Source organism: Globicephala melas, chromosome X, assembly GCF_963455315.2.
Source record: "Globicephala melas chromosome X, mGloMel1.2, whole genome shotgun sequence".
Lineage (NCBI taxonomy): Eukaryota > Metazoa > Chordata > Mammalia > Artiodactyla > Delphinidae > Globicephala > Globicephala melas.
Genome location: NC_083335.1, coordinates 93,870,796 through 93,886,681, shown reverse-complemented (window position 1 = coordinate 93,886,681; position 15,886 = coordinate 93,870,796). Strand labels below are relative to the sequence as shown.

The window sequence follows — 15,886 nt, the reverse complement described above, 5'->3', positions numbered from 1 at the left end:
CCATTGTATATATGTGCCACATCTTCTTTATCCATTCATATGTCAAGGGACACTTAGGTTGCTTCCATGCCCTGGCTACTGTAAATAGAGCTGCAATGAACATTGTGGTACATGACTCTTTTTGAATTATGGTTTTCTCAGGGTATATGCCCAGTAGTGGGATTGCTTGGTTATATGGTAGTTCTATTGTTAGTTTCTTAAGGAACCTCCATACTGTTCTCCATAGTGGCTGTACCAATTCACATTTCCACCAACAGTGCAGGAGGTTCCCTTTTCTCCACACCCTCTCCAGCATTTATTGTTTCTAGATTTTTTGGTGATGGCCATTCTCTGGTGTGAGGTGATACCTCATTGTAGTTTTGATTTGCATTTTTCTAATGATTAGTGGTGTTGAATATCTTTTCATGTATTTGTTGGCAGTCTGTATATCTTCTTTGGAGAAATGTGTATTTAGGTCTTCTGCCCATTTTTGGATTGGGTTGTTTGTTTTTGTGATATTGAGCCGCATGAGCTGCTTGTATATTTTGGAGATTAATCCTTTGTCAGTTGCTTCGTTTGCAAATATTTTTTCCCATTCTAAGGGTTGTCTTTTCATCTTGTTTATGGTTTCCTTTGCTGTGCAAAAGCTTTTATCTTTCATTAGGTCCCATTTGTTTATTTTTGTTTTTATTTCCCTTACTCTAGGAGGTGGGTCAAAAAGGATCTTGCTGTGATGTATGTCATAGAGTGTTCTGCCTATGTTTTCCTCTAAGAGTTTGATAGTTTCTGGCCTTACATTTAGGTCTTTAATCCATTTTGAGCTTATTTTTGTGTATGGTGTTAGGGAGTGTTCTAATCTCATACTTTTACATGTACCTGTCCAGTTTTCCCAGCACCACTTATTGAAGAGGCTGTCCTTTCTCCACTGTACATTCCTGCCTCCTTTATCAAAGATAAGGTGACCATATGTGTGTGGGTTTATCTCTGGGCTTTCTATCCTGTTCCATTGATCTATATTTCTGTTTTTGCGCCAGTACCATACTGTCTTGATTACTGTAGATTTGTAGTATAGTCTGAAGTCATGGAGCCTGATTCCTCCAGCTCCGTTTTTCTTTCTCAAGATTGCTTTGGCTATTCAGGGTCTTTTGTGTTTCTATACAAAGTGTAAAATTTCTTCTTCTGTGAAATATGCCATTGGTAATTTGATATGGATTGCACTGAACCTGTAGATTGCTTTGGGTAGTACAGTCATTTTCACAATATTGATTCTTCTAATCCAGGAGCACTGTATATCTCTCCATCTGTTTATGTTATCTTTGATTTCTTTCATCAGTGTTTTATAGTTTTCTGAGTACAGGTCTTTTGCCTCTTTAGGTAGGTCTATTCCTAGGTGTTTTAATCTTTTTGTTGTGATGGTAAATGGGATTGTTTCCTTGATTTCTCATTTTGATCTTGCATTGTTAGTGTATCGGAATGCAAGAGATTTCTGTGTATTAATTTTGTATCCTGCACCCTTACCAAATTCATTGATTAGTTCTAGTAGTTTTCTGGTGGCATCTTTAGGATTTTCTGTGTATAGTGTCATGTCATTGGCAAACAGTGACAATTTTACTTCTTCTTTTCCATTTGTTTTCCTTTTATTTCTTTTTCTTCTCTGATTGCTGTGGCTAGGACTTCCAATACTATGTTGAATAATACTGATGAGAGTGGACATCCTTGTCTTGTTCCTGATCTTAGAAGAAATGCTTTCAGTTTTTTACCATTGAGAATGATGCTTGCTGTGGATTTGTCATATATGGCTCTCATTATGTTGAGGTAGGTTCCCTCTGTACCTCCTTTCTGGAGAGTTTTTATTATAAATGGGTGTTGAATTTTGTCAAAAGCTTTTTCTGTATCTATTGAGATGATCATATGGTTTTTATTCTTTAATTTGTTAATATGGTGTATCACACTGATTGTTCTGTGTATAATGAAGAATCCTTGCATCCCTGGGATAAATCCCACTTGATCATGGTATATGATCCTTTTAATGTATTGTTGGATTCTGTTTGTTAGTACTTTGTTGAGGAATTTTGTGCCTATGTTCTTCAATGATATTGGTCTATAATTTTCTTTGTTTTTAATACCTTTGTTTGGTTTTGGTATCCAGGTGATGGTGGCCTCGTAGAATGAGTTTGGGAGTGTTCCTCCCTCTGCAATTTTTTGCAGGAGTTTGGGAAGGATAGGTGTTACCTTTTCTCTAAATGTTTGATAGAATTTGCCTGTGAAGCCATCTGGTCCTGGACTTTTGTTTGTTGGAAGATTTTTAATTACAGTTTCAATTTCATTACCTGTGGTTGGTCTGTTTATATTTTCTAATTCTTCCTGGTTCAATCTTGGAAGGTTGTACTTTTCCAAGAATTTGTCCATTTCTTCCAGGTTGTCCATTTTATTGGCATATAGTTGCTTGTAGTAGTCTCTTACGATCTTTTGTATTTCTGCAGTGTCAGTTGTAATCTCTTCTTTTTCATTTCTAATTTTATTGATTTGAGTCCTCTCCTTTTTTTTCTTGATAAGTCTGGCTAAAGGTTTACCAATTTTGTTTATCTTCTCAAAGAACCAGCTTTTAGTTTTATTGATCTTGTTGTTGTTTCTTTGTTTTTAATTCATTTATTTCTGCTCTGATCTTTATGATATCTTTTCTTCTACTAACTTTGGGTTTTGTTTGTTCTTCTTTCTCTAGTTCCTTTAGGTATAAGATTAGATTGTTTATTTGAGATTTTTGTTGTTTCTTGAGGAGAACTTGAATTGCTATGAACTTCCCTCTTAGAACTTCTTTTGCTCCGTCGCATAGGTTTTGGATTGTCGTGTTTTTGTTGTCATTTGTTTCTCGGTTTCTTTTTTGTTTTTCTTTTTTTGCGGTACGCAGGCCTCTCACTGTTGTGGCCTCTCCCGTTGCGGAGCACAGGCTCCAGATGTGCAGGCTCAGTGGCCATGGCTCACGGGCCTAGCTGCTCCGCGGCATGTGGGATCTTCCCAGACTGGGACACCCCCTGCATCGGCAGGTGGACTCTCAACCACTGCGCCACCAGGGAAGTCCTGTTTCTAGGTATTTTTTGATTATCTCTGATTTCTTCAGTGATCTCTTGGTTATTTAGCAGGGCACTGTTTCTCTCCATGTATTTGTGTTTTTTTTCTGTTTTTCTCCCCTGTAATTGATTTCTAATCTCATAGCATTGTGGTTGGAAAAGATGCTCAATACTATTTCAATTTTCTTAAATTTTCCAAGGCTTGATTTGTGACCCAAGATGTGATCTATTCTGGGGAATGTTCTGTGTGCACTTGAGAAGAAAGTATATTCTTCTGCTTTCAGGGGGAATGTCCTAAAAATATCAGTTAAATCTATCTGGTCTGTTGTGTCATTTAAAACTTGTGTTTCCTGGTTTATTTTCTGTCTGGATGATCTGTCTGTTGGTGTAAGTGGGGTGTTAAAGTACCCCTCTATTGTGTTACTGTCGATTTCTCCTTTTATGGCTGTTAGCATTTGCCTTATGTATTGTGGTGCTCCTATGTTGAGTGCATAAATATTTATAATCGTTATGTTTTCTTCTTGGGTTGATCCCTTGATCATTATGTAGTGTCCTAGTGTCCTTCCTTATCTCTTGTAACTATCTTTATTTTAAAGTCTATTTTATCTGATGTAAGTATTGCTACTCCAGCTTTCTTGTTATTTCCATTTGCATGGAATATCTTTTCCCATCCCCTCACTTTCAGTCTGTATGTGTCCCTAGGCCTGAAGTGGGTTTCTTGTAGACAGCATATATAAGGGTCTTGTTTTTGTATCCATTCAACCTGTGTCCTTTGGTTGGAGCATTTAATCCATTTACATTCAAGGTGATTATCAATATGTATGTTCCTATTATCATTTTCTTAATTGATTTGCTTTTGTTTTTGTTGGTCTTTTTCTTCTCTTGTGTATCCCGCTTAGAGAAGTTCCTTTAGCATTTGTTGTAAAGCTGTTTTGGTGGTGCTGAATTATTGTAGCTTTTGCTTGTCTGTAAAGCTTTTGACTTCTCCATCGAATCTGAACGAGATCCTTGCTGGGTAGAGTACTCTTGGTTGTAGGTTTTTCCCTTTCATCACTTTAAATATGTCCTGCCACTCCCTTCTGGCTTGCAGAGTTTCTGCTGAAAGATCAGCTGTTAACCTAATGGGGATTCCCTTGTATGTTATTTGTTGCTTTTCCCTTGCTGCTTTTAATATTTTTTCCTTGTATTTAAATTTTTTTTAACATGTTTAATTAATTAATATATTTATTTATGGCTGTGTTGGCTCTTCATTTCTCTGCGAGGGCTCTCTCCAGTTGCTGCAAGTGGGGGCCACTCCTCATCGCAGTGCGCGGGCCTCTCACTATTGCGGCCTCTCTTATTGCGGAGCATAGGCTCCAGACGCGCAGGCTCAGTAATTGTGGCTCACGGGGCTAGTTGCTCCGCGGCATGCGGGATCCTCCCAGACCAGGGCTCGAACCCGTGTCCCCTGCATTGGTAGGCAGATTCTGAACCACTGCGCCACCAGGGAAGCCCTGTATTTAATTTTTGATAGCTTGTTTAAAGTGTGTCTTGGCGTGTTTCTCTTTGGATTAACCTTTATGGGACTCTCTGTGCTTCCTGGACTTGATTGACTATTTCCTTTCCCATGTTAGGGACGGTTTCAACTATAATCTCTTCAAATATTTTGTCAGACTCTGTCTTTTTCTCTTCTTCTTCTAGGAACCCTGTAATTTGCATGTTGGTGGGTTTAATGTTGTCCCAGTGATCTCTGAGACTGTCTTCAATTCTTTTCATTCTTTCTTATTTATTCTGCTCCCAGCAGTTATTTCTACCATTTTTTCTCCCAGTTCACTTATCCATTCTTCTGCCTCAGTTATTCTGCGATTGTTTCCTCCTAGAGTATTTTTAATTTCAATTATTGTGTTGTTCGTCACTGTTTGTTTGCTCTTTAGTTCTTGTAGATCCTTGCTAAACATTTCTTGTATTTTCTCCATTCTGTTTCTGAGATTTTGGATCATCTTTATTATCATTACTCTGAATTCTTTTTCAAGTGGGTTGCCTATTTCATCTTCATTTATCTGGTCTTGTAGGTTTTTACCTTGCTCCTTCATCTGTAACATATTTTTTTGTCGTTTCTTTTTTTTTTTTAATGGGTGGGGCTGTTCTCCTGTCTTACTGGTTGTTTGGCCTGAGGCGTCCAGCACTGGAGTTTGCAGGCAGTTGTATAGAGCTGGGTCTTGGTGCTGAGATGAGGACCTCTGGGAGACCTCACTCCGATTAATATTCCCTGGGGTCTGAGGTTCTCTGCTAGTCCAGTGGTTTGGACTCGGAGCTCCTACCACAGGAGCTCAGGCCTGACCTCCGGCCTGGGAACCAAGATCCTGCAAGTCATGTGGCATGCCAAAAAAAAAAAAGAAAAAAGGAGCAATACAATAACAAAGAATAAAAAATAAAATAAAATTAGAAAGATAAAAAATATATCAGGAAAAATTAAAATATAATTGCAACAAGGTAAAATAAAACCACAACAGAAAGAGGAAAAAACAAAAAAAGGCGAACAAGCCAAAAGGAGCAGAACAATAACAAAGTATAAAGAATAAAATAAAATTAGAAAAATAAAAGATTTATTAGAAAAAGTAAAAATATAAAGAAATCAGCAAGGGAGAACAGAGCCCTAATCTAAAAGAGGAAAAACGGGGGAAAAAAAGCCTTGGCTGTGGCGGGAGGAGTTTAGGTGGGAGGTGGAACTTAGGCAGGGGTGGGGTCTAGGGTGGGGCGGGACCTGCATGGGGGTGGCTGGGGTGACGTTTGAGCATGGGTCAGGGCCCAGGCTCAGGACCACAGCCGGAAAAGGCCTTGAGGGTGGAGCCTAGGCAGGGCAAAGTTCAAGCGTGGGGCAGGGCCTCTGCTTAGGACCTGCAGGGAAGGGGAGAGGCAGCACGTGGAAAGGAGGGTTTCTGGAGTGTGGAGTTCCGGAGTTGGGAGGTAGGGCCCTGAGTGAGGGTGTGTGGGTGGGGTTTAGGCACAGTGTTGGATGGGGTCTCTGAGTGCAGCAGTAGGGCCCTGGGTGGGCGTGTAGGGGTGGGCTTGGGCTCTGCACGGCAGGAGGGAGGCTCCAGAGAGCAGAGAATTAGGCCCCGGAGCCCAACAGGCTCCCTGGTGCCTAAGTGGATAGGGAAAGCGCTGGCTGCATTCCCTTCCGTTCCTCCACTAACCCCCCCACCCCACGTACCCTTCTGTTCTCCTCCTTCCCCGCTGGACCCCTAACCTGTGAGTGGATCCCGCTGGGTGTAGGAACTCCTCCCCTCCCCCAGCCACCCCTCAGGTGTGTTGGTCCTGTTGGTCCGGCCTTTATTTTTGCTCCCCCTTCCCTCCCTCCCACTCCCTCAGGACCTGCGTGGCTGGAGGCGGCCTTGGTGGGCAGAGGATCTCAGCAGGCTCCTGGGGGCCCAAGTGGGCAGTGGAAACCTGGCCACACCCCCTTTTGGTCCTCTGCCCTTCCAGTGGTTCCCCAATTTCCCCCTTCGGGTGTGGGATCCCTTCCCCTCCCACAGCCACCCCTCAGGGGCGCTGGTCTTGTCCTGCCTCCACTTCTCCTCCCCCTTCACTCCCCCTCACTACCCCCCACTCCCCACATCCTACCTGGTTGCTAGGGGGTTCCTCCTGTCCCCTTAGGTGTCCGTGGTCCCCAACTGGTGCCTGTGAGGTGTCCTAGTTGTGCGGAGATGTGAATTCCGCATCCTCCTAGTCCAGCATCTTCTCATTTAATCTTAAAAACAGTCCCAGTAGAATGTTGGGCTTCCCTGGTGGCGCAGTGGTTGAGAGTCCGCCTGCCGATGCAGGGGACACGGGTTCGTGCTCCGGTCTGGGAAGATCCCACATGCCGTGGAGCGGCTGGACCCGTGAGCCATGGCTGCTGAGCCTGCGCGTCCGGAGCCTGTGCTCTGCAACGGGAGAGGCCACAACAGTGAGAGGCCTGCGTACTGCAAAAAAAAAAAAAAACAGTCCCAGTAGAATGTTAATACTCCCAATTTAGAACTGAAGAGACTGAAGTTGAGTGGGTAAATCATTGTTTAAGGTTGAACAACTAATTCATGATGGAACCTCTATTCAAAGAAAGGCATATCTAATAGCAGAGCCCCTAGGTCAGTGGAAGTTGTTGGAAACCCTCATTATGTTAAGCGGAAGCATTTTGACCTGAAATGATGGACAGTGTCTTTGCAGCAAACTCTTCATTGGCTCTCTTAAGGAAAGTACCCATGTTGCCAAGCTTGATTTCACACTCTCGCCTCATGTAATATATCTAGGCAAGGAGAGAACATGGTATTGTGCATGCCTGTAGACTGGGGTTGTATTCCCATGTTATGGTATCAAGGATATCCTGGAGAAGATAGAGTAGAATGTAAATAAATACTAATAGCAAAATAGTAGTGCTAGTGGAAGATGTCAAATTAAAACAGAAACATTATGTTTTTCCACTACTGAGATCAAAGGATTATTGATTCTGGAGGGAGAAATTGTGTTTTTTGAGTCATTTGACTCTAACTCCTTGATTCTTTCAAATATTCTTGCAAATGAAAACACCCCTTAAATGAAGATAGCTCTGCTCCTCTGGTTTGTTTTTGGGGAATTTTGTAAGTGATTTTTTTTCTCTTCCTCCAGGAAGCTGAAAAGTGAACTTTTGGAAGCAAAACGTAGAAGTGGGAAGACTCAACAAGAGACCAGCAGGGTCTGTGCTCACTGTCAGAGAAACCTGGGCTTGATATTCGACCGCGGAGACCCGTGCCCGGCCTGCTCACTCAGAGTGTGCAGCCAGTGCCGGGTCTCAGGCCTTGATGGAAGCTGGCGCTGCACCGTCTGTGCCAAAGTCGCGTGAGTTTCTTGCCTTTGTGTGGAAAGTCAGTTTTGATGACTGAAGGGTTTGGAGTGGGGGAAAGCAAGAAGGAAGAAGAGTATTTAAAAGGTAGGGATAGAGAGTAGAACTAAAAGTGTAGCCCAGCCACAGGCTCAGCACTGCCTTGGCAGGGTGTGGTGTGTGTGAGAGAGAGAGAGAGACAGAGAGAGAGAGGAAGGGACAGACAGACAAAAACGGAACAATATGCATATTTTTTTAAACTATAAAACACAGTACAACTGGAAGCCTCACAGAACATGGTCTCTTGCTGCATCTGAAAACCACCCTCTGGCTCTCTTAGAGCCATACCTGGCTCCACATGGCTTCTCAGAAGGCACAGACAATTGCCCTTGAGACATTCTTAGACATTTGGGGTGACTGGCGAGATGAGTATTACATATCCAGCCTGCTCTTCACATCAGCTGAAGTAGCCCCTGAATTTCCTCCCAAGCTAGTTCTTGAGAAAGGGTGAAGGGAGACAGCTTTATCATTCGCCTCCGTGTTTAGCCTGCGGGAATGTCATGGCTGTGGGTTTCCGTCTGCCAGCCAGGGTGCACATCAAGAGTCATTGTTTTCTAAGTTCAGTTGAACTGGAGTCCAAGCACGATAAGGTCTCTACTACTCCTTGGGCATGCCGAGCTCCATCCTTTTAAGAAATCTGACCCTGGATCAACTGGTACGTTTTCTCCCTCCCAAGGTCCCTTCATCTCTTCTGCTCTGGATGGCACGTAATAATCTCATCTCCAGGCAACTCCATGTTGACCTCTCTTTCCTGTGGTTGAGGTCGGGGATGCTGGCATCACATCAGGTTTACCTGGTTTGGTTGGGTTTGGTTTATCTTTTATCCTCACTAACTCATTCTCTTATAGGAGTTAAGAGGCTATCTTGGGAGGAAAAGTGAATAGTTTAGTAGTAAGAGTGAGTGACCTTCATTTCCAACTTCTCTGAATGAGGACGACTGTGTTCTATTGAGGTCTCCTGTGTTCACTGATTGCATTATTTAACCAATGTTATTTCTCCTGTACTTTTTCATAAAATTGATCATAAATTGAGCAGTTCATATTATGTTTCCACACTACATTGAGATAAGCAGCTCTAAAGAAATGAACCATTTACGTTATCTCATTTCTTTCTTTGGATACATTACTTTGATTTACCTAAGCAACCATCTTCAGTTCTTTGTCTCGCGTAAATTCCTCTTCATACTTGCCTCTTAGTCATTGGCAAGCATCATTTACCAGATCTGGGGGAATGAGCACTGATGGAATCATTGACATAATGTGTTGCAACGTAGCTTTTGTTGATATTGGTATTCTTTTTCTAAACTGAGTTTAGTCATCTGCAAATCAAGATGCAGAAATAATCCTGGGTACCTTCCTGTTTTTCCCATGAAATCAAAGTATTTACTTTGGATATTTCTCCATATACATATACAGAAAAGCATCAATAATGCACTTTGCTTTCTACTTAAAAGAAACATGATACATCTGTGACTCATGTAAGTAATGCAGAAGTTGCTCTTTTAGACCCTGGACTCTTCCTAGAAAATTTGTTTCTGTGTGGGATAATGCTTTCTCCAATTCTGCTTTCGTTTACTTGGCATTTCAGAGTTGGATATAAAGGTTCTTCCAGTATAGTCAAATAATGAGTTATAGAGGAAATAATTAATGGACAGAATTTCCTCAATTATAGTTTTGCTTGTATACAATTTTGCAGGAGCATTTGTCCCTCTCCACCCTTAGTGACCACTAGAGGACAACAAATCAAATTAACAAGAAGCAAATGAATAGAAAGAGGAAAACTTGGAAAGAGGCTAGCATCCTTTCTGTTTATGAATAAAAAACATGCACATGGTTTTTTTAAAAAACTAGAGTTAACTTACACAAAAGGGCACAAATGACAAGTGTACAACAGGATTTCTCAGTTTCAACATCACTGATATTGTGGACAATATGATTCTTTGTGGAGGAGGGAGGGGGAGGGGCTGTCCTGTGGACTATAAGATGTTTAGCAGCATCCCTGGCCTCTACCCGTTAGACGCCAGTAGCACTCCGCCCTTTTCCAGTGGTAACAATGAAAAGTTCCTCCAGACATTGCCAAATGTCCCCTGAAGAGCAAAAGTCACTTGGGGTTGAGAAGCAGTGGTGTGCAGCTTGGCAAATCATCACAATTTCTGTGTAACTATCATTCAGGTGAAGAAATAGAACATTACTAACACCCCAGAAACCTTTCTTCTTCCTCCTCGCAAACACTAGTCCCTTCTTATTCCCCAGGTATAAATACTCTCCTGCTAACACCATAGGTTAACTTTGACTTTTTTATATTTTATATAAATTGACTCATACAGGGTGTGTTTGTTTCTAAGTACTTTTGGTCAACAGTATGTTTGTGAGACATCCATTTTTGTTGCATTTGTCTACTTATTTTCACTGTTTTATAACTTATAGGTTGTTCCAGGTTATCCTCTCACTAGCAATGCCTGGAAGTTGATTACTTTATATTTTTACCAACCCTGTTTTTTGTTTTTCTATTTTCATAATTTTGTTGGGTGTGCAGTAGATTACTTTGCATTTTTCTTTATTACTATTGAGAATGAAGATATTTTCATATGTTTATTGACCATCTGAACATCCTTTTTTGTGAAGTACTAGTTCAGGTCTCTTTTTTTCTATTAGATTGTCAGTCTTCTATTGACTAGTGTGAAGGAGTTCTTTATATATCCTGCATACAAACAGTGTTGGTTCCTTGTGTTGGAGATATTTTTTCCCAACTTCTGATTTGCCTTTTTCTTCTCTTACTGGTGCCATTGATTAATAGAAATCTCTAAGTTTTCATAACTCAATTTGTTCATCTTTTCCTATATGAGATTAGTGGGATTTTTTTTCTGTGTTCTGTTTAAAAAAACAAAACAAAACTTTTTCTAACTCCCAAATGATGAAAATATTCTCCCATGCGATCTTCTGTAATTGTTATTATTTTAGCTTTTATCTTTACACTTACAAAAATGAGTTCCAACTAGATTGTATATGCTGTTAGTTAGGGCTTCATTTTCATATTTTAATATGGGTATCTACTTGACCCAGCACCATTCACTGAAGATTATTTTTCACTGCTGTACAGTGTTAACCTTCACAAATCAAGTATCATTTCTGAACACTCTATTATGCCTAACATTGTGCCAATGACACATTATTTTCATTATTGTAGCCTTATAATAAAATTTTATATCCACTAGACTTCCTACTTTTTTGTTTTTGTTCAAAACGCCCTGAGTATTACTGGCCTCTGGTATTTTCAAATATGTTTTAGAATCAGCTTTCCAGAAAACAAGTCCTACTGGCATTTTTATAGGGGCTGCATTACATCAGTAGATACTTTTGGACAGATTTGATGTCTTTCAGTATTTAGTCTCTCAGTCGACAAACACTATGTGCCCCTTCATTTATTTGCCTTTAATGTCTCTCAGTAATATTTTATAGTTTTCCTGGTCTTATACATTATTATATTTATTCCAAGTATTTGATTTTTATGTTATTATAAATAGTATGCTTTTAAAATTTTTGTTTTCTAATTGTTGTCGATATGTAGAAATACGAATTGATTTGGGTAGTCTAATCTGTATCCAGAAATCTTGTTAAATCACTTCTTAATTATAACAGTTTCTGTGGTGCCTTTCAGATTTTATTTCTGCACAATTATACTATCTTTTCTAATACTTATATCTTTTTTTCTTGCCATATTGTATATTTTCAATTTTATTGGTTTCTTCCTTGCTCTTTCTTTTGTTATACTTTCTTTGAATTTATTTTTGATTAACAATTTTTTGATTCAGGTATTTAGATACTTGATTTTCCAGCCTTTGTTCTTTTATGACATATACATTTAAGGATATGAATTTCCCTGTTTTCACTGCTTTAGCTGCATCCCACACATATCAATTATTTTTATGATATTCATTTCATTCTTTCTATTTGCTAATTTCCATCATCATCTTTTTCTTTAACTATGAATTATTTATGATTGTCTTTCTTAATTTATAATTTCCTAGAGATTTTTCTGTATCCCTTTTTGATACTGAATTCTAGCTTAATTCCACTGTGGTCAGAGAACATACTCTGTGTGGTTTCAGTATTTGAAATTTGGCCCAGAATAGGGTCAGTTTTGTTAAATATTTCCTGTTTCCTTGAAAGAAAATGAATTCTGCAGGATTGATTTGAGTATCCTAGTTATGTCTTTTAATGATGTTTGTTAACTGTGTTGTCCAAATCTTCCATATCCCTACTGATTTTTTTATCTATATATTCTGTCTGATATTGAGAGAAATATATACTAACCTCTCTCAATAATGATTGTGGATTTTCTATTTTTCCTTTTAGTTTGATAATATTTGCTTTATATATGTTGAAGTTAGAGTCTTGAGTGCTTAAATATTTAGAATTATGAGATTTTACACATGTACAGAAACCTTTATAATTATGAAAAATCTTTCCTTATCTCTAGTTATGATTTTTTCCTTGAAGTTTACTTTGCAATTAGTATGGCTGCAATAGCTTTCTTTGGTTAGTGTATGTTTGGTAAATCCTCCTTATTCTTTACTTTCAACCTCTCTGTTTCCTTATGTTTAACTGTGTGTCTCTTGTAAGCAGCATATAATTGCATGCACATGTTTTAAATCTAGTCTGACAATTGTCATTTAATTAGTATATATGTTCCATTTGTAGTAATGAAATAACTCACATATTTTACTTAAAATCTGCCTCTCATTTACTCATTCTCTCTTTGTCCCATCTATTCTGTTCTTTTATCTCTACTTATTTGCCTTCATTTAGGTTGTCTAAGTATTTTTCTATTTATCTCCTCTAATATCTATACATTTTTTATCACTCATCTAAAGATTACTCTAGAGATTACAACATACATTCTTGACTTGTTAAAATCTAATATTAATTAGTACTTTTGGTACTTCCAAGACAATAGCAGGACCTTAAGACTCTTTAATTCCCTTTACTCCCCTCCTAGTGCTATTGTATATTTTAAATAGCTGTATGTCTATCTATATCTGTGCACACACATATACACACATATGTATTTATACTTACAGATATATATAGCTTGTCCTAGTCCATTCAGGCAGCTGTAACAGAACATCATAGACTGGGTGGCTTTTAAACAGCAGCCATTTATTTTTCGTAGTCCTGGAGACTGGGAAGTCTAAGATCAGGGTTCTTGAAGATTTGTTGTGTGGTGAGGGTCTGCTTTCTGGTTCATAGCTGTAGTCTTACTGTGTCCTCACATGGCAGAAAGGGCAAGGGAGCTCTCTGGGGTCTCTTTCATAAGGGGATCAATCACCTCCCAAAGGCTCCACCTCCAAATACCATCACATTGGGAGTTATGTTTCAACATTTGAATTGTGGGGGGGATACATTCAGTCTATAACATACTTAATCGCACAAGATATTATTATTTTGTAGTCAATATTCACTTAACTTTACTACATAGTTACCCTTCTTGTTGCTCTATATTCTTTATTACTACATCTCTGTATTTCTATCTGGCATAATTTTCCCTCTGCCTAAAGGGTAACCTTTAGCATTTCCTTTAGTGTAAGTTCGCCTAGTGATAAATACTCTCAACTTTTGTTTTTCTTAGCATGGCTTTATTTCACTCAGTTCCAAACATGTTTTTGCCAGCTTATTCAATTCTTGGTTAGAAGTTGTTAACTTTCAATAATTTGAAGATACTATTCCGTTGGCTTCTGGTTTCCAGTGTTTCTGTTAAAAAATCAGATGTCAATATACTGTTGCTCCTTTGAAGGTAATGATATTTTTCTTCAATTACTTTTAATATTTTCCCCTTTTCCATTGGATTTTTAACAGTTATTATACCACACCTAGGTGTGATTTTCTTTGTATTTATCCATCTTGGACCCTTAGTCCCTGAGAGAGCAGATCTGTTTTCAGATCACATTTATTCCTAGGGAAGAGTCCTACAAGGTCTCAAAATATACCTATTAGATAAGAGAGGTGATTGATTTTATATATTATAAATAGTGGAAGTAAGAACACTAAGAGGATAGAATGTGTGTTAGTAGAGTTGGATTGAATAAGTATCAAAGTTTGTCTGTTTGTTTTTTCCACCCAGCTCTTTTCCCACCAGACTCTGCCCAGGTGTGGTTTGCCATTTCAGGGCAGTGAAGAAAGGAAATGGGATTTTAACAAATGACTGACCTTCCAGTCGCAGGGTCTGAGGACTTAAGGAATTTCTCAGTAACTATTTCTTCAATTCTTATACAGTATTCTTTTATTTGATCCCTAGTATTTAATCATTTCCATTTTTTATTCTATTACTGTTTACCTCTTCCCTACACCCTGGGCCCTCATTTGCTCAGACAACAGTAACTAGGGACTGTGACTCATGGGTCTTTCAATCAATCAGGAGTTGCCTCAAGCTTCTGTATGGGGAGAGTAATTTTGTCTTTAATTTCTAAATGCCAGTTGTAATTACTGAAACATTCTTTTCAGTACAAGACCCAAGGGGCTTGTGTATTCGTGCATTGCTAATGGAAAGTTTTGCCATCAACTCATCTGCTAGTCAGTATGGATGGTAACTGCGGGTCTAATTCACACGAAATTTCCCCTAAATCTTGTCAGATCAACATTAGGTTATGTATAGAGAGAGAAACTTTTAATGTGTTAAGTCAGTGGAATTTGCAAGTTGTTCATTATGGAAGTTAGCCTACCCAAACTAACATAACCCCTTGCTGTGTTTTTTCCTCTTAATATTTATATGCTATATACTTTACTTATCTTGTTTATTATCTTTCTTCCTCCACTAGAATATAAGCTTCATAACCATGAGGGCTGGGTTTTTTATCTGTAATGTTCAATGAAGTAGTTCTAGTGCCTAAAAGAATCCCTATAGCAGGTACTCAATGAGTATTTGTTAAATGATTAGATGGATGGATGAATAAGCAAATGAATGGATAAATGAATGAATGAATAAATGGCAGGGTCCCACTTAAAGCATGTCAGGCTTAAGCAAGTTATGAAACAAATGTGGTTTTCTTCTGTCAGGAGAATGGAATTAAAATACACGTACACACACACGCACACACACACACATATATGCATACACGAGAGACGTGCCAAATACATTTGCCTTCTGAACAGAGCAAATTTCCAGCTGTCACTGAAAGGTGTAAGACAAGTTGTTGTCAGAAGGGTGTAAGAATAAATAATAACAAATTGAAGGTTCTATGTCCTCCTTAGGAGATGTTAATGCATCAATACAGAACTTCTGACCCACTTGTACTTCTTTTATTGGTATAACAATAACTTAATAAATGCAACTATCCACTTATCCAGTTGATCTATCCTTTGACCCATCCATCCATCCATCCTACAACATTTATTGATAACCTATTGGTATAATAGGGGATAAGGATACAAAGATGAATAAAACATGGACTACACTCAGTGGTTTCAGAGTCTAAGGAGGAAGATGAGTTTATTACATTATTGTCTCAAAGTAGAGGAAGAAACAGAGCTCTCATTGGTTCTTACACCTCATTGACAACAACAATTAATAGTTGTTAGCATCTGTGACAGCTGGAAATTTACACGATGAGTGTTTAACTTGATATAAACAAAATCCCTCCTCATTTTTTAAAGCTGAAAACAGAGACCATTATTTCTTCAATATTCCAGCTATGAGTCTACGAGGTCTCAGAGAGTATCTGTCAGTGCTGGAAGTATCTTATTTGCTGTTCATGGAGTGGTTTTCAAAAAGGAAGTGTGAATGATATTTTATTGGCAGTGAATGTCCTTTATTTGTTGTGAGAGAATGCTGCAGTGCCAGTGGGCTGTCTCCATGTTCAATAGACCATAAAATTGAAATTCCCACCGTGACCTCTAAGAGATGAAATGAGTCAGAAAGTGACTCATTCTCTAATCAGTTGGAAACACAACCTTTATTGTCATTTACC

The 15,886-nt window shown here is 38.9% G+C and overlaps 1 protein-coding gene across 1 annotated transcript in view; it reads left to right on the top strand.

Annotated features, from left to right (window-relative positions):
- SYTL5 (synaptotagmin like 5) overlaps window positions 1-15,886 on the top strand; it is a 224,196-nt gene that overhangs the window by 126,036 nt on the left and 82,274 nt on the right. Inside the window, exon 3 of the mRNA XM_060292910.1 lies at window positions 7,671-7,880. Coding sequence (XP_060148893.1) covers window positions 7,671-7,880 — 210 coding nt within the window. The remainder of the gene's footprint in view (window positions 1-7,670; window positions 7,881-15,886) is intronic.